This window comes from Mobula hypostoma, chromosome 3 (genome assembly GCF_963921235.1).
Source record: "Mobula hypostoma chromosome 3, sMobHyp1.1, whole genome shotgun sequence".
NCBI lineage: Eukaryota > Metazoa > Chordata > Chondrichthyes > Myliobatiformes > Myliobatidae > Mobula > Mobula hypostoma.
Window position 1 is genome coordinate 112,959,543 of NC_086099.1, and position 24,023 is coordinate 112,983,565.

At 41.9% G+C, this 24,023-nt stretch overlaps 1 protein-coding gene across 2 annotated transcripts in view; it reads left to right on the top strand.

Moving 5' to 3' along the window:
* LOC134344195 (microtubule-associated protein 9-like) overlaps nucleotides 1-24,023 on the top strand; it is a 286,314-nt gene that overhangs the window by 35,887 nt on the left and 226,404 nt on the right. For both annotated transcript variants that reach the window (XM_063043605.1, XM_063043604.1), the window contains 2 exons: nucleotides 11,426-11,507; nucleotides 20,755-20,963. In XM_063043605.1, coding sequence (XP_062899675.1) covers nucleotides 11,426-11,507; nucleotides 20,755-20,963 — 291 coding nt within the window. The remainder of the gene's footprint in view (nucleotides 1-11,425; nucleotides 11,508-20,754; nucleotides 20,964-24,023) is intronic.

Here is a 24,023-nt window from a genome sequence, read left to right on the forward strand (position 1 = left end):
GTTTAACTACATAACACCTCATAGGCCTGATTTTATTCTCATAAGTCAATGAATATGTTGTAAACAAAAAGATCACTCCCTACTTGCACGTAGTTTTCTTCTTTTGATTGTTCTTTCTTTCCTCTCCTTTCTATAAGTGTATACCTCAGATAAATATTATGTGGAGATTTGTGACAAATATAATTATATGATATACATGTACAGTGTCTGAAATACATCTTGTGGAAATGTTTGTTTGATGATGAACTTCAATAAAAAATAAATTACAAAAAAAAGGAAATCTGTGGATAGACCTCAAAAGAGCAATGCATGCAAGACGGCCCAAGAATCTCACAGAACTAGAAGCCTTCTGCAAGGAAGAATGAGTGAAAATCCCCCAAACAAGAATTGAAGGACTCTTAGCTGGCGATAGAAAGTGTTTACAAGCTGTAATACTTGCCAAAGGGGGTGTTACTAAGTACTGACCATGCAGGGTGCCCAAACGTTTGCTTTGGGCTCTTTTCCTTTTTTGTTATTTTGAAACTGTAAAAGATGGAAATAAAAAAGTAACCTTGCTTAAAATATTAAAGAAATGTGTTATCTTTAAGTTTATGCCTTTTGGAAATCAGGCCATCTTTTAATCACTTAGCTATTCACAGTAACAGAAATTTTGACCAGGGATTCCCAAACGTTGGCATGCCACTGTATGTGTATGTACAAACCCCATTTCCAGAAAAGTTGGGATATTTTCCAAAATGCAATAAAAACAAAAATCTATGATATGTTAGTTCACGTGAACCTTTATTTAACTGACAAAAGTACAAAGAAAAAATTTTCAATAGTTTTACTGACCAACTTGATTGTATTTTGTAAACATACACAAGTTTAGAACTTGATGGCTGCAACACACTCAACAAAAATTGGGACAGAGTTAAATTAAGATTGAAAAGTGCACAGAATAGTCAAGTAACACCGGTTTGGAAGACTCCACATTAAGCAGGCTAATTGGTAGCAGGTGAGGTATCATGACTGGGTATAAAAGTAGAGTCCATCAAAGGCTCAGTCTTTGCAAGCAAGGATGGGCCGTGGCTCACCCCTTTGTGCCAAAATTCGTGAGAGAATTGTTAGTCAGTTCAAAAGAAACATTTCTCAACGCAAGATTGTAGAGAATTTAGGTCTTTCAACATCTATAGTTCATAATATTGTGAAAAGATTCGGAGAATTCAGAGATATCTCAGTGCGTAAAGGGCAAGGTCGGAAACCGCGTGATCTACGAGCCCTCTGGCGGCACTGCCTAAGAAACCGTCATGCTACTGTGACAATTATAGCCACCTGGGCTCGGGAGTAGTTCGGAAAACCATTGTCATTCAACACAGTACGTCGCTGAATCCAGAAATGCAACTTGAAACTGTATTACGCAAGGAGGAAGCCATATATCAACTCTATGCAGAAACGCCGGCGAGTTCTTTGGGCCCGAGCTCATCTCAGATGGACCGAAAGACTATGGAACTGTGTGCTGTGGTCAGATGAGTCCACATTTCAACTATTTTTTTGAAAAAACGGGCGTCAAGTTCTCCATGCCAAAGATGAAAATGACCATCCAGATTGTTATCAGCGAAAGGTGCAAAAGCCAGCATCTGTAATGGTATGTGTGTGTATCAGTGCCCACGGCATGGGTGAGTTGCATGTATGTGAAGGTACCATTGACTCTGAGGCGTATATTAGGATTTTAGAGAGACATATGTTGCCACCAAGGCGACGTCTCTTCCTGGGACGTCCATGCTTATTTCAGCAGGACAACGCCAGAGCACATTCTGCACAGGCTACAACAGCGTGGCTTTGTAGACACAGAATGCGTTTGCTTGACTGGCCTGCTGCCAGTCCAGATCTATCTCCTATTGAAAATGTATGGCGCATCATGAAGGGGAGAATCAGACAACGGAGACCACGGACTGTTGAGCAGCTGAAGTCTTATATCAAGCAAGAATGGACAAAATTTCCAATTGCAAATCTACTATAATTAGTATCCTCAGTTCCAAAACGATCAAGAAGTGTTACTAAAAGGAAAGGTGATGTAACACAATGGTAAACATGCCTCTGTCCCAACTTTTGTTGAGTGTGTTGCAGCCATCAAATTCTAAATTTGTGTATGTTTACAAAATACAATTAGGTTGGTCAGTAGAACTATTCAAAATCTTTTCTTTGTACTTTTGTCAGTTAAATAAAGGTTCACGTGAATTAACATATCACAGATTTTTGTTTTTATTGCATTTTGGAAAATATCACAACTTTTCTGGAAATGGGGTTTGTATATATAGAAATACATATATATTTGTATATGTATAATATACACACACATATATACGTAAATACAAAATATATAAACACACAAAAATATATGTGCATTAGTATGTATGTATATGATCGGCCCATTTCTTGATTTTGTTTCTTATAATTTAAAATATTTTGTCAATACAGTCTTAATCCAAGTTTTTACTGGTGGGAGCTTAATTATTGTTTCCTGGTGAATGGTAAATTTGCATGTGCATGTCAGTATTCTTACAAGTAATAGTGTTATTTTCCCTTAAGGGAACATTCAAACTTGTATGTTTTTGCGTTTACTCAAATCATGTGTACCCTCGTCTGTTTGTTTATTAGAAATGGCCTTTTCATCGTTATCCCCATCCATTGTAAGATTATGTTGCTGTTAGTTTGCATTCACAGTAATAGCTAACAGTTACCAGCCTAACATGTGAGCGTAACAATACCTTCACATTCTTTGTAATTTCTAACTGATGCTATTTAAATACTGTTTGCCGTAAGCATGATGTAGTGTCTAATGGCCATGCAAGTATATGTGACAGATGGTAGATAGAAACTTTTCAGCAAGTATCCTGCCCTATTTAAGTGGCATAGTATCCCAATTAAATAAAGGAAATCTGCCTATTTTCTTGATTAGGTTTTGTTCTTATTTGTTGGTCCAAATAAGTGTCTGGCCTGATTAACTGATGGCCTAATTAATTGGAATCTACTGTAGTCTACAAGTGTTTAGTTTGATTTTATTTTCCTAAACCTTCCATAGCTTCATTTTCCTTTCGGAATAAATTTTATATCTCTTGGGTCATCCAAGATTCCTTCATCCTTGTCCTCGCTCTTTTCCAGGAGATGCTAAACTTGAATTCTGATCAGTTGGTCTTTCATTAACTTGGATATGGACTTGTCTGATTGTAGCTGCTCCAAGCTCCTCCAACATCCCTTAGCTCCTATCTTATCCATTTGGCCTCTGCAAATTTAGTACTTTCTCACATATTGCCCTTACTCATAACTATCTTAAAGTATAATGAGTTGTGGTTACCATTCCCAAAATGTTAACCCACCATCAAGTCTGTCACCTGGCCTGCCTCATTTCCTAAAATCAATTCCAGTTTGTTATCTCCAAATGTTGTTGCCAGAATCTCTCTTGGCTGCACTGAAGATGTCCTCACCCCATCTAAGCCTTTTTTGAAGGAAATTCCAATCAATACTGGGGTGGTAGAAGCCCCCCACCATGATAAACCTGTTGTTTTTGTGCTTTTCTATAATCTGTTTACATATTTGTTCAAGCATGCCTTGCTAGCTGTTGGGTGGTCCATTATATAATCCCATCATTGTGATTGTACCTTCCTCTGTTTAGGGCTCCACCCATATTGCCTCAGTGTGTCCATATTGCCTCAGTGTGTCCTTATTGCCTCAGTGTGTCCTTAATGCCTCAGTGTGTCCTCTTAATTGTTGGTGTGACATTCTCCTTTATCAATAGTGCAAACCCTCCATCTATTGTGCCCCTCTCTATCACATCTAAAACACCAAAACCCAGGAATGTTGAGCTGCCAGCCCCTTTGTTTTGCATAGTAGGGGAATTAAGGGTTATGGGGAAAAGGCAAGTAGGTGGAGATGATCTTATTAGATCAACCATGAGCTTATTGATTGGCAGAGCAGGCTCGATGGGACAGATGGCCTACTCCTGCTCTTATTTCTTATGTTCTAATGTTCCTGTCTCTCAGGCAGCAAGGACTCAAATGCGTCACAATCCATGAACTGATCCAGGCTCTAAGTTCATCTTCCTTATCCACCATAGTCCATCTGTTGAAATAAATATCTCAGTCTATTAGTCTCTTGATGTTTATTAGCCTGCCCCATGCTATTCTTTCTTTTCATCTTACTTTTCATACTATCTTTCATACTGTCATCCTTATTACCTGTTGCTCTGCAGCTGTGGTTCTCATCTACCTACCCTCCCAAGTAACATAAGCAAACCTCCAAGGGAGGATATTGGTTTGTATGGGTCATACTGTACCTGCCCTGGAAGAGAGCCCACTAATCCATAATTCTGAAGACTGCTCTCCTGCACCAGCTCCTTAACCACATATTGAACTCATCTCAATTTAAATTAGCACAGATAGTAATCCTGTGATTACAGCTTCTTACTCTTCTACCCAGTTCCCTAAAGTCATTTGTCAGGACCTCGTCCCTAGCCCTGCCTATGTCATTGGTGCAAATATGGTCCAAACTCATCTGTGGTATCCTCAGAATCCCGAGTTAATCAACTCCAGCTCCAATTCCTACACCCAGTCTAGTGAAGCTGCAGTTGAGTGTATTTCCTATAAATGTGGTCATCAGAGAAACCACGAGTTTCCCTGACTTTACACATCTTGTAGGAGGAGCATTCCATTGTCCTGACTGCCACTTTGTCTGCACTGTGAAAAGGAAAATAAAAATGTTACATGCTACTCATGAGACAAACTTTGATATATGATGGAGGGTGTATTAACTGGCTGTAGCACAGCCTGGTCTGGACACACCAATGCCCTTGAATGGAAAATCCTACAAAAAATAATAGGACTTACCTAGTTCATCATGGGTAAAGCCCTCCCTACCATTGATTACATGGATACGGGGTGCTGTTGCAGGAAAGCAACATCCATCATCAAGGACACTCACCATGCAGGACATGCTCTCTATTCACTGCTGCCATCAGGAGGAAGGTACAGGACCCTCAGGACTTGACTCACACCTCCAGATTTAGTAACAGTTATTACCCCTCAACTGTTAGGCTCTTGAACTAAATGGAATAACTTCACTTGCTCTATTATTGAAATGTTTCCACAACCTATGGACGAGTTACAACTGAACCTGAGGGGGCAATATCCTTGCAGACAGGTTTGCTAGAGCTGTTTTGGAGGGCTTAAACTAATTTGGCAGGGGGATAGGAGCCAGAGCGATAAGGCTGAGGGTTGGGTAGTTGGTTTATGGACAGAGGCAGTGCGTAGTGAGACTGTGAGCAAGGAGAAGCTGATGATAGGGCAAAATTGCAATCAATGGGATGAGTTGCAATGTGAACGAAATCCAAAATCAAATAGGGTGATAAATACAGGACTAAAAGTGTTATATTTGAATGTACACAATATACGGAATAAGGTAGATGAACTAGTAACAGTTACAGACTGGCATATATGACATAGTGAGCATTATTGAACCGTGGTTGAAAGAACATTATACCTGGGAGCTTAACATACACATTGTATCGAATGGGCAGGCAGGTAGGCCAAAGGGGTGGGTGGCTTAGTTGGTAAAAGAAATGAAATTAAAACAGTAGAAAGTGATGACATAGGTTGAGAGGTGCAGAATTGTTGTGGGAAGAAACTGAAAGGGTAAAAAGACAGTGTTTGGAGTTATATGCAAACCTCCAAACAGCAGCAAAGATGTGGTCAATAAATGACGGGAGTTGGAAAATGCAAGTGAAAAAGGCAATGCCATAATAGTCATGGGGGATTTCAACATGCAGGAAGATTGGGAAAATCAAGTTTGTGCTGGATCGTAAGAGGAGGAATTTGCAGAATGCCTGCGTTGATGGCATTTTAGAGCAGCTCATGGTAGAGCCTAGAAGGGTATCAGCTATTCTGATTGGGTGTTGTGCAATGAACCAGAATTGACAAGAGAACTTAAGGTAAAAGAACGCTTAGGGGACAGTGATTGTCATATGATAGAGTTCACTCTGCAATTTGAGAAGGAGAAGCTGAAGTCAGATGGTACATTATTAAAATGGAGTAAAGGGAATTACAAAGGCATAAGAGAGGAGCTAGCAAAAATTGACTAGCAGGGATGATGGCAGAGTGGCAATAGCTGGAATTTCTGGGAGTAATTGAGAAGGCGCAGGATAGATATATCCCAATAAAGAATCACAATTCATTTCAAAAGGTCTAGAATACAGGAGCAGGGATGTGATGCTGAGGTTTTATAAGGCACTGGTGAGGCCTCACCTTGAGTATTGTGAACAGTTTTGGGTTCACACCTAAGAAAAGATGCGCTGACATTGGAGAGGATTCAGAGGAGGTTCACAAGGATGATTCTGGGAATGAAAGGGACAAGGTACATTTGATAGCTCTGGGTCTTTATTTGCTGGAATTTAGAAGGATGAGAAGGGGATCTCATTGAAACCTGTCGAATGTTGAAAGGACAAGACAGAGTAGATGTGGAAAGGATGTTTCCCATAGTGGGGGAGTCTAGGACAAGGGGGCACAGTCTCAGGATAGAACGGTGTCCATTTAAAACAGAGATGTGGTGAAATTTCTTAAGCCAGAGGGTGATGAATTGTGGAATGTGCAGCTGTGGAGGCCAGATGGTTGGGTGTATTTAAGGCAGAGCTTGATAGGTTCTTGATTGGACACAGTATCAAAGGTTACAGGGAAAAGGCCAGAGAGTGGGGCTGAGGAGGGGAAAAAAGAATCAGCCATGATTGAATGGCGGAGCACACTTGATGGGCCAAATGGCCTAATTCTGCTCCTTTGCCTTATAGTCTTATGGAAGAAGAAGGCAGGATGATGCAACCATAGCTGACAAGAAAATTCAAAGCCAACATAAAAGCGTAAGGGATAGAACAAAAATTAAAAGAAAGGTAGAGGATTGGGAAACTTTTAAAAATCAATAGAAGACAACTAAAGAAGTCATAAAGAAAGAAAAGATGAAATACAAAGGTAAGCAAACCAATAATATTAGGGTACCAAAACTTCCTTCAGATATATAATGTGTAAAAGAGAATGAGAGTAGATATCGCACCGCTGGAAAATAATGTTGGAGCAGTAGGAATAGTGGACAAGGAAATCTCGGATGAACTGAATAAGTATTTTGTATCAGTTTTCACTGTGGAAGACACCGGCAGTACTCCAGAAGTTTGAGAGTATCCGGGGGCAGAAGTGAGTGAGTTGTCATTACTAGGGAGAAAGTATTTTGGAAGCTGAAAGATCTGAAGGCAGATAAGTCACCTGAACCAGATAGTCTACACACCAGGCTTCTGAAAGAGATGGCTGAAGAGATTGTGGAGGTATTAATAAAGATCTTTCAAGAAACGATATGGACATGGTTCTGGATGACTGGAGAATTACAAATGTCACTCCACTCTTCAAAAGTGAGAGAGGCAGAAGAAAGAAAACCATAGACCAAGTAGTCCAATCTTAGTGGTTGGAAAGACTCCAAGTCAATTGTTAATGATGTTTTGGGTTTCTTGGAGGGACATGATGAAATAGGCAAAGTCAGCATAGTTTCCTTAAGGGAAAATCTTGCCTGACAAATTTGTTGGAATTCTTTGAAGATAAAACAAAACAGGATAGACAACGGAGAATTGGTGGATGTTGTGTACTTGGATTTTTAGAAGGCCTTTAACAAAGTCCCACACATGAGGCTACTTCACAAGTGAAGAGCCCATGGTATTACAGGAATAGAGCATTAGCTGATTGGCAAGAGGCAAAGAGTGGGAATAAAGGGAGCTTTTTCTGGTTGGCTGCTGATGACTAGTTGTGTTCCACAGGGACCTGTGTTGGGACTGCCACTTTCTGTTATATGTGAATGATCTGGATGACAAAATTGATGATCTTGTGGCCAGGTTTGCAGAACGGTACAAAGATAGGAGGAGGGATGAAATGGTGCAGCAGACTCAATGGGCCCAATGGCCTACTTCTACTCCTATATCTTACGGCCTTATGGACTCACTTTCAAGGACTCTTCATCTCATGTTCTCGATATTTATTGCATATTTATTATTATTTCTTTCTTTTTGTATTTGCAGTTTGTTATCTTTTGCCAACTGAATGCCCAAGTGGGCATGGCCTTTCATCGATTCTATTATGGATTTATTGAGTATGCCCACAAGAAAATGTATCTCATGGTTGTGTTTTGTGACATATATGTAATGCTCTGGTTCACATCTTTACTGTTGTGCTGTCAGTATTTCATTTAGTAGCACTGTAAGAGCTGTTTATTCTGCTTTCAGCCTGTTTGGGTTATTGTTGAAGGTAAGGGATGATGTGGAATTAGTGGGAGGTTCTTCTTGGTGAGGTCTTGGCTTTTGTTTGAGAGGAGATGAAGAGGGAACCACTGGTGGGAGACCCGTTTGTTCGAGATGGATTACGAGCAAAGTTCGGAAGGTGGTGTGTGCTTTCACATTGACCGAGGGTCCAGCATGTAAGTGACAGAGAAGTTCAAGATGAGTTCTGATGTGTGCACATTTGACTGTTTAATTAGAACGGACCTTTTTTGTTATTCTTTAGTAACCCTTAAGTTAAGATTCATAAATATAACTCCTTTAATTGTATGCAGTGTAATGTCTGTTATTTTGTGGCATTAAGTTGTAACAGGGTAGTGAATTACACAGCATCCACACAAATGGGGGTTTGTGGGGTTGGGGGGCTTGTGCCTCAATCTCACATGTTTGGCAAGGCCAGAGATTGTCTTCCCTAGATTTATGCAACCGAGGAAACCAGAGTGTTTCGTATTCAATTGCAAGAAAAAGTTTGTGGTTCCTTTGCAATTACCTGGCTTTCTGCCTTAATTACTCATAGAATGTGGTCTGATCTTCATCTAAGTTATAATAATAGACAAACACAATTTACCTAAACTAATAACATAGAAACAATTGTACTTTTCATGTCTTTATTGAACACATTGTTTAATCATATAGTGGTGTGCATTTCTGCCAAAAAGTTCACCTTTTGTCTCATCTGTCTGCAGAATATTGTCCTAGAAGTGTCGTGGATCATCTAGGTGGCCTTTTGCAAACTTGAGATGTGCAGCATTTTCTTTTGGAGAGCAGTCGTATCCTATGTGTTGTCCTTCCATGAACACCATTTGTGTTTAGTGCTTTTCTTATAGTGACACATGAACAGAGACTTCAGCAAGTTCCAGAGATTTCTGCAGGTCTTTTGCTGTTACTCTTAGGTTCTTTTTCACCTCTTTCAGCATTGCACATTGTGTGGTTGGTGTGAACTTTGCAGGATGCCCTCTCCTGAGGTGAGGGCGGGGTGGAAGTAGCAACAGTACTAAATTTCCTTATTTGTAGACAATTTCTCTTACTGTAGACTGATGAACATTTAAGTTTTAACACCATCATTCCCACAATCCTGTTTGAGAAGTTACAGAACCTGGGCCTCTGTAACTCCCTCTGCAATTGGATCCTCAACTTCCTAACCAGAAGACTACAATCTGTGCGGATTGGTGATAATATCTCCTCCTAGTTGATGATGAACACTGGTGCACCTTAAGGGTGTGTGCTTAGCCCACTGCCCTACTCTCTCTATACCCATGACTGTGTGGCTGGGCAGAGCTCAAATACCATCTATAATTTGCTGATGATACAACCATTGGTGGTAGAACCATTGGCGTACAGGAGCAAGATATGCCAACTAGTGGAGTGGTGTCGCAGCAACAATCTTCTACTCAACATTAGTAGGTCGAAAGAGCTGATTGTGGACTTCAGGAAGGGTAAGACGAAAGAACACACACTCATAGAGGGATAAGAAGAGGAGAGAGTGAGCAGTTTCAAGTTCCTGGATGTCAAGGTCTCTCAGGACCTAACCTGCAGTTATAAAGAAGGCAAGACAACGACTAGACTTCATTAGGAGTTTGAAGAGATTTGGTATGTCAACAAGTACACTCAAAAACTTCTATGGATATACTGTGGAGAGCATTCTGACAGGCTGCATCACTGTCTGGTCGGTGGGGGGGGGGATGGTGGGCTGGCTACTGCACAGAACTGAAAGAAGCTGCAGAGGGCTTCAGGGAATGGTGTCTCAGCATCCATTATTAAGGGCCTCAGCACCTAGGGCATGCCCTTTGCTCAATGTTACCATCAGATAGGAGGTGCCTGAAAGCACATACTCAGCAATTCAAGAACAGCTTTTTCCCCTCTGCCATCCGATTCCTAAATGGACATTGAACCCGTGAACACTACCTCACTTTTTAAATATAAATTATTTATGTGTTTTGCAGTATTTTTAATCTATTCAATATATGTATACTGTAATTATTTATTATTTCATTTAACTTTATTGTGTATTGCGTTGAACTGCTGCTGCTAATATAACAAATTTCACAACACATGCTGGTGATATTAAACCTGATTGTGATTTTGATTCTTTACAAATGGTTTTGTAGCCTTTTCCAACTTCACGTGTCTCCACAATTCTTCTTGTAAGGTCCTCTGAAAGTCGAAAGGCATGGAACACATAAACAGATCTTTCTTGTGAAGAGCAGGCTCTGTCAGTAACCTAACTGTGTGTCTTTTTTTATAGGGTAGGGCACCTCTACAACCTTCACCTCCAATCTCATCTCATTGTTTGGAACACCTGACTCCAAATAGCTTTTGTAGAAAGCATTACCCCAGAGGTTCACGTACTTTTTAAATCCGAGACTGTGATTGTTTAAATGATTTACTCAATATTGACAAGAAGTAGTTCGGTTGTTTGTGTGATATTAGCTTATGCAGTCTATTATTCTGTCTTAGATGAAGATCAGACCATATATTATGAGTAATTAATGCAGAAAACCAGGTAATTGCAAAGGGTTCACAAACTTCCCTTTGCAACTGTATGCACTTTGATAATAAATTTACTTTGAACTTTGAACGTGTGCCTTTTCACTAACACCTGTCCTCTCCACCAGCACTCACACACCATAATCACTGTCCCAAAATGGGGCACTTCACTTGATTCTATGTTTTTATTGGTAAAGTGTGTGGCAACTCAGCCAATTAAAAACAACTTATTCAAAGGTGCTGGCTCCTCCCCTCTGCTGTTTTCCCTTTAGCAGTCTGCCTGTTTTCCCCCAACATAGGAATCATTTTTAGAGAAGGTGCCACAAATTCACCAAATCATCTTCTAAGTCATTTCAGATTGCAACTATTCTATTATTTGCTCTGTGGCTTGGAAGAATGAGAACACTATAGCAACTGAACAGCATAGCAACGTACTAGATTTACAAAAGAATTGTAATTTCAGATCCCACATTTGTACATTGACTTTCATTGAGGATAGTGAACTATACCACAAATGCACACCCAGTATTTTTCTGTGATTAATTAATTATTCCACATAATCCTGTGCAGAGACAATGAAACTTTTATTTATTCTTTTCAATTCAGGATGAATTACATAAGACAGTTGTTGCTGGAGTGATGAAGCAGTCCTCAATTGATGAAAATGCCTGCAGTGATTTTGATTTTGGTGAGAACTTGCTACTATGTAGTATTAACTTAGAATAATTTAAAGTCAAAGTCAAGTTCATTGTCCTATACACAAGTATATGTATGTATAGGTGCAATGAAAAACTTACTTGCAACAGCATCACAATCTTGTCAAGTAGCCAGATGGAAATGAATTAGTGCTCAAAATCTGTATTAACTCATCCCTTTTGCTTCAATAAACTTTGGAGTAGCCATTGCCAAGTATTGGAAGGACTAGCTATTTACAAAATAAAAATCCAGTACATAGTAGACCATAAGCCAGAGTCTAGAACAGTACAGCACTGGACAGGACATTCAGCCTGTGGGGTGCTGTGCTGATCTTCATGCCAATTTATACTAAATGACCTCTTGTATATCATCCATATCTCTCCATTCCCTTCATATTCATATGCCTGTACAAAAGCCCCTGAAATGCCACCAAACTGCCCCTGGTAACATATTCCAGGCAACTACCACTCTCTGTGTTTCAAGAAAAAACCAGCAAATCTTGCCACTCGCATCACCTTTAATCTAACCTTAAAAGCTTGTCCTCTAGTGCTTGACATTTCTACTCTGGGAGAGAGATTCTGACTGTCAACTAATCTGTGCCTCGCATAATTTTTAGATTTCTGTCAGGTCTCTGCTCAGCCTCCAATGCTTGAGGTTGAAGGGCCCAAGTTTGTCTAAGTTTTCCTTATAGCTCTTACCCTATGATCAAGGCAACATCCTCTGTAGCCTCTTCACAGTATCCACATTCTTTGTATAATGGGCCAACCAGAACTGCATGCAATATTCCAAGTGCAGTCAAATTTAAGTATTACACAAAATACTCTGCAGATGCTGGGGTCAAACAACACTCACAACACGCTGGAGGAACTCAGCAGGTCAGGCAGCATCTGTGGAAACGATGAGTCGACATTTTGGGCCGGAACCCTTCGTCGGGACTGTAGAGGGAAGGGGCAGAGGCCCTATAAAGATGGTGTGGATGGTGCGGATGCTGCCCGACCTGCTGAGTTCCTCCAGTGTGAAGTGAGTGAAATTTAAGTATTATATAGCTGCAGCATGACTTTATTGCTGTTAGTACTCCCACCGATTAAGGCAAGTATTCCATATGCCTTCTTTACCACTTGCGCAGCCACTTTCAGCGAACTTTGGACCTGGTTCTCAAGATCCCCTTGTACCTTAATACCATTACCAGATATCCTAATTTTCTTTCTCGAACAAAGGCACAACATTTGTTATTTTCCACTGGGACCTCACCTACTATTACTGAGGACATGAAGATCTTTTTCAAATCCTTAACAATTATTCTCATTTAATGCAAACACGAGGAAATCTGCAGATGCTGGAATTTCAAGCAACACACATAAAAGTTGCTGGTCAATGCAGCAGGCCAGGCAGCAACTCTAGGAAGAGGTAGAGTCAACATTTTGGGCCGAGACCCTTTGTCAGGACTAACTGAAAGAAGAGCTAGTAAGAGATATGAAAGTGGGAGGGGGAGGGGGAGATCTCCCCCATTTCACGCACATCTGCTGTCACTCCATCCTCCGCCACCCCACTAGGAATACGGTTCCCCTTGTCCTCACCTACCACCCCACCAGCCTCTGGGTCCAAAATATAATTCTCCGTAACTTCCACCACCTCCAACGGGATCCCACCACTAAGCACATCTTTCCTCCTCCCCGCCCCTGCTTTCCGCAGGGATCGCTCCCTACCAGACTCCCTTGTCCATTCGTCCCCCCCATCCCTCCCCACCGATCTCCCTCCTGGCACTTATTCTTGTAAGCGGAACAAGTGCTACATATGCCCTTACACTTCCTCCCTTACCACCACTCAGGGCCCCAGACAGTCCTTCCAGGTGAGGCGACACTTCACCTGTGAGTGAGCTGGGGTGATATACTGCATCCGGTGCTCCCGACGTGGCCTTCTATACATTGGCGAGACCCGATGCAGACTGGGAGATCGTTTTGCTGAACACCTATGCTCTGTCTGCCAGAGAAAGCAGGATCTCCCAGTGACCACACATTTTAATTCCATGTCCCATTCCCGTTCTGATATGTCTATCCACAGCTTCCTCTACTGTAAAGATGAAGCCACACTCAGGTTGGAGGAACAACACCTTATATTCCGTCTGGGTAGCCTCCAACCTGATGGCATGAACATTGACTTCTCTAACTTCCGCTAATGCCCCACCTCCTCCTCGTACCCCATCCGTTATTTATTTATATACACACGTTCTTTTTCTCTCTGTCCTTTTTCTCCCTCTGTCCCTCTCACTATACCCCTTGCCCATCCTCTGGGCTTTTTCCCCCCCTCCCCCTTTTCTTTCTCCCTAGGCCTCCTGTCCCATGATCCTCTCATATCCCTTTTGCCAATCACCTGTCCAGCTCTTGGCTCCATCCCTCCCCCTCCTGTCTTCTCCTATCATTTTGGATCTCCCCCTCCCCCTCCCCCTCCCACTTTCATATTTCTTACTAGCTGTTCTTTCAGTTAGTCCCGACAAAGGGTCTCGGCCCGAAACGTCGACTCTGCCTCTTCCTAGAGATGCTGCTTGGCCCGTTGCATTCACCAGCAACTTTGATGTGTGTTGCTTGAGTCTCATTTAATATTTATTAATATTCTGGGATGTTCAGAATGCCATCAAGCCATGAGGATTTATCCACATTGATGTTTTTCGGAAGATTACCTCCTCCATAATCTCAAAATGCTCCAGCATATTAGCATATCTCACTGTACCTTCACTATGTACCAAATCTGGTTAGCATGACACTCCTCCAGCTCAGGAGCGATCCGGAGTTTGTAGTTCTGCAAGAAGTATCTGTATGTCCTCCCTGTGGGATGCGTGGGTTTCCTCCGAGTCCATCAGAGTCCAAAGACTTATCAGTTAGGTTAATTGGTTATTGTAAATTAGGTTAATTAGGTTTGTCAGAGGTTGCTGAGGTACCGTGGCTCATAGGGGCCTACTCCATGCTGTATTATTAAATAAATAAGCAAAGTTTCCACATCCTTCCTAGAATGAGGCCACAAAAATTTTATTTAATTTATGGGATGTGGGCATCACCAGCCAAGCCAGCATTTATTGCCCATCCCTTGTTCCCCTTGAGAAGGTGGTGATGAGCTGCCTTCTTGAACCGCTGCAGTCCCTGAGGTGTAGGTATACCCACGGTGCTCTTAGGGAGGGAATTCCGTGCTTTTGACCTGGTGACAATGAAAAGGTGATATGTTTCCAAGTCAGGATGGTGAGTGACTTGGAGGGGGATTTCCAAGTGGTAGTGTTCCCAAGTATCGGCTGTTCTTGTCCTTCTAGGTGGTAGTGGTCATGGGTCTGGAAGGGGCTGCTTTAGGTTCTTTGGTGTGTTGTTGCAGTGCATCTTGTAGATAGTACATACTGCTGCAACTGTTTGTCGATGGTAGAGGGATTGGATGTTTGTGGAAGGGGTACCAATCAAGTGGACAGCCCTGTACTGGATGGTCATTCAGGAGAGTGGCGAGTATTCCATTGCACTTCTGATCTGGGCCTTGCAGATGTTGCTTTGGGGAGTCAGGAGGTGAGTTACATGTCGCCGGATTCCTAGCCTTTGACCTGCTCTGGTAGCCATAGTGTTCATGTGGCTAGACCAGTTTATTTTTCTGTCAATGGTAAACCCCGGGATGTTGATAGTAGGGGATTCAGTGACACAGTATTCCAAGTGTGGTCTAACCAGGGTTTTTTGAGCTGGAACATTACCTCGCGACTATTGAACTCAATCACCTGATTAATCAATATACCATATGCCTTCTTAACAGCCCTATAAACTTGCAAGGCAACTTTAAATTAACAATGGATGTAGATCTGATCATCCCTCTGTTCCTTTACATTGCTAAGAATCCTGTCATTAGCCATGTATTCTGCTTTCATATTCAACCTCTCACTGTTTTAGGTTGAACTCTGTCTGCCATTTCCCTGCCCAGTTCTGCAGGCATAGACTGAGTGAATAGCCAGAGACATTTCCCCAGGGTAAAATTAGCTAATACAAAGTGGCCTAATTTTAAGGTGATTGGTGAAAAGTATAGAATGTCAGAAGTTAGTTTATTTAACAGAGAAAGTGTTGAATACGTGGAACACCCTACCAGAGGTAGTGATAGAGGTAGATAAATTTAAGGAACTCTTAACAAATGCAGCCAAGTTTCCCTGGATCCCATACCTCCTGACTTTCTGAAAGAGCCTACCATGGGGAACATTATCAAACCAATTACTAATATCTATATACACTCCTCAACCTTCATCCTTCTACCTTTGTCAGTGTGCTCCGTCACATCCTCAAAGAATTTAATCAGGCTCATGAGGCATGACCTTACCCCTCACAAAGCTCTGCTGACAATCACTAATCAGATTATTCTTCTCCATGTGCTTGTAAATCCTGTCTGAAGAAAGATTCACTGGTCTATTTTTCCCATGGTTATCCCTACTCCCTTTCTTGAACAAAGGAATAACATTCGCCACCATCCAGAATCAGGATCAAATTTACTATCAGTGGCATGTGTCGTGAAATTTGTTTGCTTAACAGAGGCAGTTCAATGTAATATGTAATAAAGAAGAAAAAAAATATAATAATAATAATAAATAAGTAAATCAATTACAGTATACGTATATTGAATAGACTAAAAATTGTACAATAAAAAGAAATAATTTATATTAAAAAAGTGAGGTACAGTTGTCCCCCACTTTTCGAACATTCGCTTTACGAAACCTCACTGTTATAAAAAGACCTATTTTCGCTTTTAGAAGGTGTTTTCACTGTTATGGAAAAAAATTCAGCGCACGATAAAAAAGCGTGCGAAAAAATCAGCGCGCGCCCCGAGCAGCCGCTCTCCCCCGGATTCAGAACTGCTTCGCTTTAACACGTGCCTGTGAGCAGTCGTTTGCAAGATGAGTTCTATGGTATCGGAAAAGCCTGAAAAAGAGCTCGTAAGGGTGTTACACTTACGGTAAAACTAGACATAATTAAGCATTTCGATCGTGGTGAACGAAGCAAGGACAAAGTGAGTTTGGCTTGTGGAAGCTGAAGAACATGATGTTGAAGAGGTTTTGGCATCCCATCACTAAGAACTGATAGATGAAGAGCTGATGCAATTGGAAGAAAGAAGGTTAACAATCGAAACCGAATGAGTAATGATAAAGTACGACTTTAATTTTGAAAGGGTACGTCGGTTTAGGAGATATTTGCAGGATGGTTTGAGTCCTTATTAAAGAACTGTGTGATAGACAAATGTGCGAGGCTACAAAGATCCCTTTAAATATGTGAAAGGCATTTTCACAAAAGAGAAAAGCAGATACTTGAAAGTATCAAAAGAGGAGGTTGAAAGACATCTCAGAATCATCCACACTGATAAGCTAAAAGATGAACTGATACTTGTCCTAGCTGACATCCCACCAATCTCACCCCCACAACATCAATTTAACATCAGCCCTCTCAAGCTGAGCGAGGTGAAAGAGGCAGTAAAGAAGACAAGATCAGCATCAGTGCCAGGCCCTAACAGTGTTCTGTATTGTGTCTAAAAGAACACCCTGGATATTGTGAAATGCTTTGGAAAAACATGAGGGTTGCGTGGGATAAGCAAGTTATCTCCAAAGCCTGGAGAAGAGTGGGGGGGAGTTCTGACCCCAAAAGAAAAGAATTCGTCCCCCATCGAGCAATTTCGCCAAATAAACCTTCTGAGCATAGAAGGCAAGATCTTTTTCAGCGTGTTGGCGCAAAGACTTACGAAGTATCTGAAACAAAACCATTTCATTGATACGTCAATCCAAAAGGTTTCTCGGGATGCCTTCAACATACCAGTGTCATATGGCATCAAATCCAAATGGCTAAGAAAGAAAGAAAGGATCTACATGTCTTGTTCCTCCACCTGGCCAACACCTATGGATCAGTTCCTCATTCCCTCCTGTGGACTGCTTTTGAATTCTTTCAGGTGCCTGCAACAACAACAAATCTGGTAAAACACTACTTCCAGGATCTGCAAGTTTGTCTTACATCATCAGACTTCAGCGTGGCAATCACTGGAAGTAGGCATCATGGCGGGGTTCACCATCTCCCCATTGGCCTTTACTATGGCAATGGAGCTCATTATCAGAGCCTCAAAATGGGTTGCGGGAGGAAAATGGCTACAGTTTGGTCAAGGGTTACCACCGATACGAGCCTATATGGACGATATAACAATACTGACAACAACTGTCCCCTGCACCAAGAGACTTCTGGAAAAGCTTCATCAAAACATCACATGGGCGAGGATGAAGATCAAGCCCAGCAAGTGCAGCAACATCTCCATTGTCAAAGGTCAAGTCACGGATAAAAGATTTCAGATTGACGGGACACCTGTCCCAACTCTTTCAGAAATGCCAGTGAAGAGCTTGGGCCGATGGTACGATGCTAAGCTCAAGGACACTGAGCAGTTTAAACAACTCAAAAAGGATACCATCATGTACATAGCTCACATCAACAATACCTGGCTGCCAGGAAAACTCAAGCTGTGGTGCTTCCAGTTCGGCATACTCCCAAGGCTCATGTGGCCTTTAACAGTGTATGAAATCTCCATCAGCAAGGTTGAAAAGCTTGAAAGAATGATCAGCACACATGTAAAACAGTGGCTTGGACTTCCGCGATGCTTAAGTCCTGTTGGACTGTACAGGAACAGCTAATTGGAATTACCAATTGCAAGTCTTGTGGAAGAATTCAAATGCACCAAAGCAAGATTGGTCATGACCCTCACTGAATCTGAAGATACTGTTAATCGAACAGTGGCCCCCCATGTGGCAACAGGGAGGAAGTGGACCCCATCTGAAGCTGTTCAGAATGCTAAGTCTGTTCTTCCCTTCAGGGATGTGGTTGGCCAAGTCCAACATGGGAGAGCTGGGCTCAGGCTCGTCCCAAAAGCTCCTCAATGGCACAAGTGAACAGCAGTGCAGAAGAGACGGCTCATGGTGGAGGAGTTGAGAAGACAGGAGGAGGCAGATCGAAACGCCAGGGCTGTCTCAATGGCCAAGCAGGGCCAATGGACTAATTGGGAGATCCTGGAAAAGAGGAAGCTTAGCTAGCGTGATATCTGGGAGATGGAGGAATCTCGGCTAAGTTTTGTCATCAGAGCCACTTATGACCTCCTACCCACACCCCAGAACCTGAACCAGTGGTTTCTTTGTCAAGCACCTGGATCACTAAGGCATATTTTAACAGGATGCACCACGAGCCTCACCCAGGGGCGGTACACTTGGCGGCATAACCAAGTTCTCAGACAGCTGACATCAATCTTGGAACAGAAGCGAATCACCACAAATGCTCTCCCACAAACATTGGCAGGAAATGTCCACATTACACGATTTGTACCAGCAGGCCAACCTCCAGAGCACCATATAACATCAAAAGATGTAAGCATTCTGCAGGTTGCTGGGGATTGGAAAATGGACATGGACTTGGAAAAAAAGCTTGTGTTTCCCCCAGACATTGTGGCTACAACACTCCGGCCAGACATGGTCCTGTGATCCACAACAGCCAAGCTGGCATATGTTGTGGAATTGACAGTACCATGGGAAGATGGTGTCAAAGAAGCTTATGAGAGGAAAAGGGGCCACTCCCTCCAACAAGCAGTCAAGTCCTTGTCAAATGCAGCAGAAGAAAGCAGCAATTGGATTTGCATTTAAAGGAAAGACAACAACTGGGCTGCACAATGACGACAGGAGGGTATGGAACTGAGGGGGGCGTATCTGGGACACCAGGTAGCACCATTGAGCCCTCTGGAGACGTCGTGGGCTTATCAACAAAATGTCAAAGAAGGAGGGTGCCCACCTGATGACCCCGATGATGTACCTACCCTCCCTCCTTGTCACCACTCCAAGCCCACTGCCAACATCGAGAGTGCCGACTTACCATAGGGATTGAAACATCAAGTCCTGGTAGCTCTACTCTATTGTGGATTGAGTTCACTACAATGCATTTCCTAAAAGCTGTGAATATCGGAATACTAGCCAGATGCTGCGGATGGAAGTGTGAAGTTTACAGGTAGTTTCAAAGGCAGCCTTATCCATACTTTATTAATATTAATTGTCCTCTATGTTAGCACGTAAAATACCAAATAAATGTATTGTGGATTTGACTTGCACTCCTAAAGGCTTTGAGTACCAACCCAGACATGTTGGCTTCAGGAGGAAAGGATGAAGTCAGAAGGTGTGATATTTTGTATGTAGCTTCAAAAGGAAGCGTTGTCTATGCATTGTCTTTAACTTTGTAAATAGCAATTGCCCTTTGTGTTTAGCATATAAATATCGAGCCCACATTGGGCTAGCAGACCTTTCTACCGAAAGTGTCTCTGTCCGTATGATGCCTGCTGTACCTTGTTGTGTCAAATAAAGAAGCTGCTTTGTATCTACCAGTAACCCTGTGTCTCTGGTGATTTCATCCATGCCACAACAACCAACACCGATGCTTCTCCCCCAGCATAATACACGTCCTTAAAATTATGGAAAGTTTTCTTGATGTAGAGAGACTATTTCCACTTGTGAGGAAAAATATAATGTGATGTAACAATAAGATATACAAATTCCAATACAAAATTCAAAGAGTGGTCTGGCATAGGGAGGGATTGAAGAAACTGAACAGAAAAGACTGGACAAGCCTATGAAGAGGATTAATGGGTAGAAGCTTGAATGGATCGTAAATACCAACATGGAGATTTAACTAGATGTCCTATGTAATCCCCTCCTGGCTGACAAGGTATCTGTGAAAAAGAGTATAGTTGACATTTCTGGCCGAGACATTCAGCGGGACTCTTTTGTCCTGATGAAGGGTCTCAGCCTGAAATGCCGACTGTACTCTTTTCCATAGAAGCTGCCTGGCCTGCTGAGTTCCTCCAGCATTTTGTGTGTGTTGCTTGGATTTCCAGCATCTGCAGATTTTCTCTTGTTTGTGATGAAGTATCGAGAATGATTTCCCATACCGTAGATCTTTGAAGTCAAGTAATACCATGTACAGCACTTAAGTAGAACTGAATCATTCAATCACAATCACAGTAAATTGTGTTTTTATATCATTTTCAAAGATTTCATGCTCAGTGTATTGCACCATATATAGTAACTCTGGTTGGTTATGCACTTCTTGATTTAACATGTGAAGCGGCTTGAATCTAAGTCTTTAATATTGTATATTGCTAACATGTCTGTATCATAAGAAGAAAAGTCACTAATTGTACATTTTCCCTTTTCTGTTTCTGCTTTTGTGAAGAAAAGGAATTGAAGAATTCTATTGGAGATGAATCTCCCAAACCAAAACCACGTTACAATTTTCTAAAAAGGGAAAGTAACCATGCATGGAGTAATGAATTGGAGAAGCAGGATGACAACCTTTTTAATACCCGTTGTTCAACTTCAGATTCAAAGCTTTCCAGAACAGTCAATGTATACAAAATGGACTCCGGCACCTTTTGTCCTGAGGTAATGCAAGCAAAATTTGGGTTGTTTACTTAGTAGTACAGAATTATACTTTATACTTTATTGTCGCCAAACAATTGATGCTAGAACATACAATCATCACAGCGATATTTGATTCTGTGCTTTCCGCTCCCTGGATTACAAATAATAAATATTAAAAATAGTAAAAATTAGTACATATTAAAAATTTAAATTATAAATCATAAATAGAAAATAGAAAAATGGAAAGTAAGGTAGTGCAAAAAAACCGAGAGACAGGTCCGGATATTTGGAGGGTATGGCCCAGATCTGGGTCAGGATCGTTCAGCAGTCTCATCACAGTTGGAAAGAAGTTGTTCCCAAATCTGGCCGTACAATCCTGTGGCTGAGAATAACGATGATCTTGTCATGAATTATAATTTCTGTTTGAAGTTTGGGGTGTGGATAATCCTGCTAGTTCACAGTGTTATTGGAAAGTATTGCCAAATTGCAGCGCAAATCAAGCATTGTCCAACATGGTTTTCTAAGCTACTTATGGACAGAATTCATACTATATCCCACATACTATAGTTAGATCAGGAAGAGGATGATAGTACAGCTGAATGAGTGGCTGAGGAAGTGGTGCAGGGAACAGGGTTTCAGTTTTCTGGAGCATTGGGATCGCTGTCTACGGGTGAATTGCTGGCGGATTGGAGAGTGGCTCATGTTGTTCCGTTGTTTAAAAAAGGATGGAAAAGTAATCCGGGAAATTATAAACGCAAACAACAGGAATTCTGCAGATGCTGGAAATTCAAGCAACACACATCAAAGTTGCTGGTGAACGCAGCAGGCCAGGCAGCACCTATAGGAAGAGGCGCAGTCGACGTTTCAGGCCGAGACCCTTCGTCAGGACTAACTGAAGGAAGAGTGAGTAAGGGATTTGAAAGCTGGAGGGGGAGGGGGAGATCCAAAAAAAAATCTCCCCCTCCCCCTCCAGCTTTCAAATCCCTTACTCACTCTTCCTTCAGTTAGTCCTGACGAAGGGTCTCGGCCTGAAACGTCGACTGTGCCTCTTCCTATAGGTGCTGCCTGGCCTGCTGCGTTCACCAGCAACTTTGATGTGTGTTGCTGGGAAATTATAGGCCGGTGAGTTTAACGTCAGTAGTAGGTAAGTTATTGGAGGGAGTACTAAGAGACAGAATCTACAAGCATTTGGATAGACAGGGGCTTATTAGGGAGAGTCAACATGGCTTTGTGTGTGGAAGGTCATGTTTGACCAATCTGTTGGAGTTTTTCGAGGAGGTTACCAGGAAAGTGGATGAAGGGAAGGCAGTGGATATTGTCTACATGGACTTCAGTAAGGCCTTTGACAAGGTCCCGCATGGGAGGTTAGTTAGGAAAATTCAGTCGCTAGGTATACATGGAGGGGTGGTAAATTGGATTAGACATTGGCTGGATGGAAGAAGCCAGAGAGTGGTGGTAGAGAATTGCTTCTCTGAGTGGAGGCCTGTGACTAGTGGTGTGCCACAGGGATCAGTGCTGGGTCCATTGTTATTTGTCATCTATATCAATGATCTGGATGATAATGTGGTAAATTGGATCAGCAAGTTTGCTGATGATACAAAGATTGGAGGTGTAGTAGACAGTGAGGAAGGTTTTCAGAGCCTGCAGAGGGACTTGGACCAGCTGGAAAAACGGGCTGAAAAATGGCAGATGGACTTTAATACTGACAAGTGTGAGGTATTGCATGTTGGAAGGACAAACCAACGTAGAACATACAGGGTTAATGGTAAGGCACTGAGGAGTGCAGTGGAACAGAGGGATCTGGGAATACAGATACAAAATTCCCTAAAAGTGTCGTCACAGGTAGTTAGGGTTGTAAAGAGAACTTTTGGTACATTGGTCTTTATTAATTGAAGTATTGAGTATAAGAGCTGGAATGTTATGATGAGGTTGTGTAAGGCATTGGTGAGGCCAAATCTGGAGTATTGTCAGTTTTGGTCACCAAATTACAGGAAGGATATAAATAAGGTTGAAAGAGTGCAGAGAAGGTTTACAAGGATGTTGCCGGGACTTGAGAAACTCAGTTACAGAGAAAGGTTGAATAGGTTAGGACTTTATTCCCTAGAGTGTAGAAGAATGAGGGGAGATTTGATAGAAGTATATAAAATTATGATGGGTATAGATAGAGTGAATGCAAGCAGGCTTTTTCCACTGAGGCAAGCGGAGAAAAAAACCAGAGGACATGGGTTAAGGGTGAGGGGGGAAAAGTTTAAAGGGAACATTAGTGGGGGCTTCTTCACACAGAGAGTGGTTGGAGTATGGAATGAGCTGCCAGATGAGGTGGTAAATGCGGGTTGTTTTTTAACATTTAAGAATAAATTGGACAGATACATGGGTGGGAGGTGTATGGAGGGATATGGTCCGTGTGCAGGTCAGTGGGACTAGGCAGAAAATGGTTCGGCACAGCCAAGAAGGGCCAAAGGGCCTGTTTCTGTGCTGTAGTTTCTATGGTTTCTATGGTTTCTTTTGGGGAAGGTATGACCTGTACAAAAGGACAGGTTTCATCTGAATATGAGGGGGAACCAATATCCTTGTGGGCAGGTTTGCGAAGGGGTTTGAACTATTTTGGCAGGCAGATAGGAACTGGAGTGCTAAGGCTGAAGATGGGTCATGTGGTATACCTACAAGTCAATGCAGTGTATGGTGAGACTGTGAGAAAGGGGAAGGGGTGGCTCTGTTGGTAAAAAATCAAATCAAATCCTTTGGTGACATAGAATTAGAAGATGTAGAATCCTCGTGGGTAGAAATATCCTAAATGGGAGTTATGTACAGGCCTCTGACAGTAACCAGAATGTGGGATATAGAAACATAGAAAACCGATAGCACAATACAGGCTCTTCGGCCCACAGTGCTGTGCCGAACATGTGCAGTTGATGTCAGAAGTTTACATACACCTTAACCAAATACATTTAAACTCAGTTTTTCACAATTCTTGACATTTAATCCAAGAAAACATTCCGTCTTAGGTTAATTAGGATCACTATTTTAAGAATGTGAAATGTCAGAATAATAGTAGAGAGAATGATTTATTTCAGCTTTTAT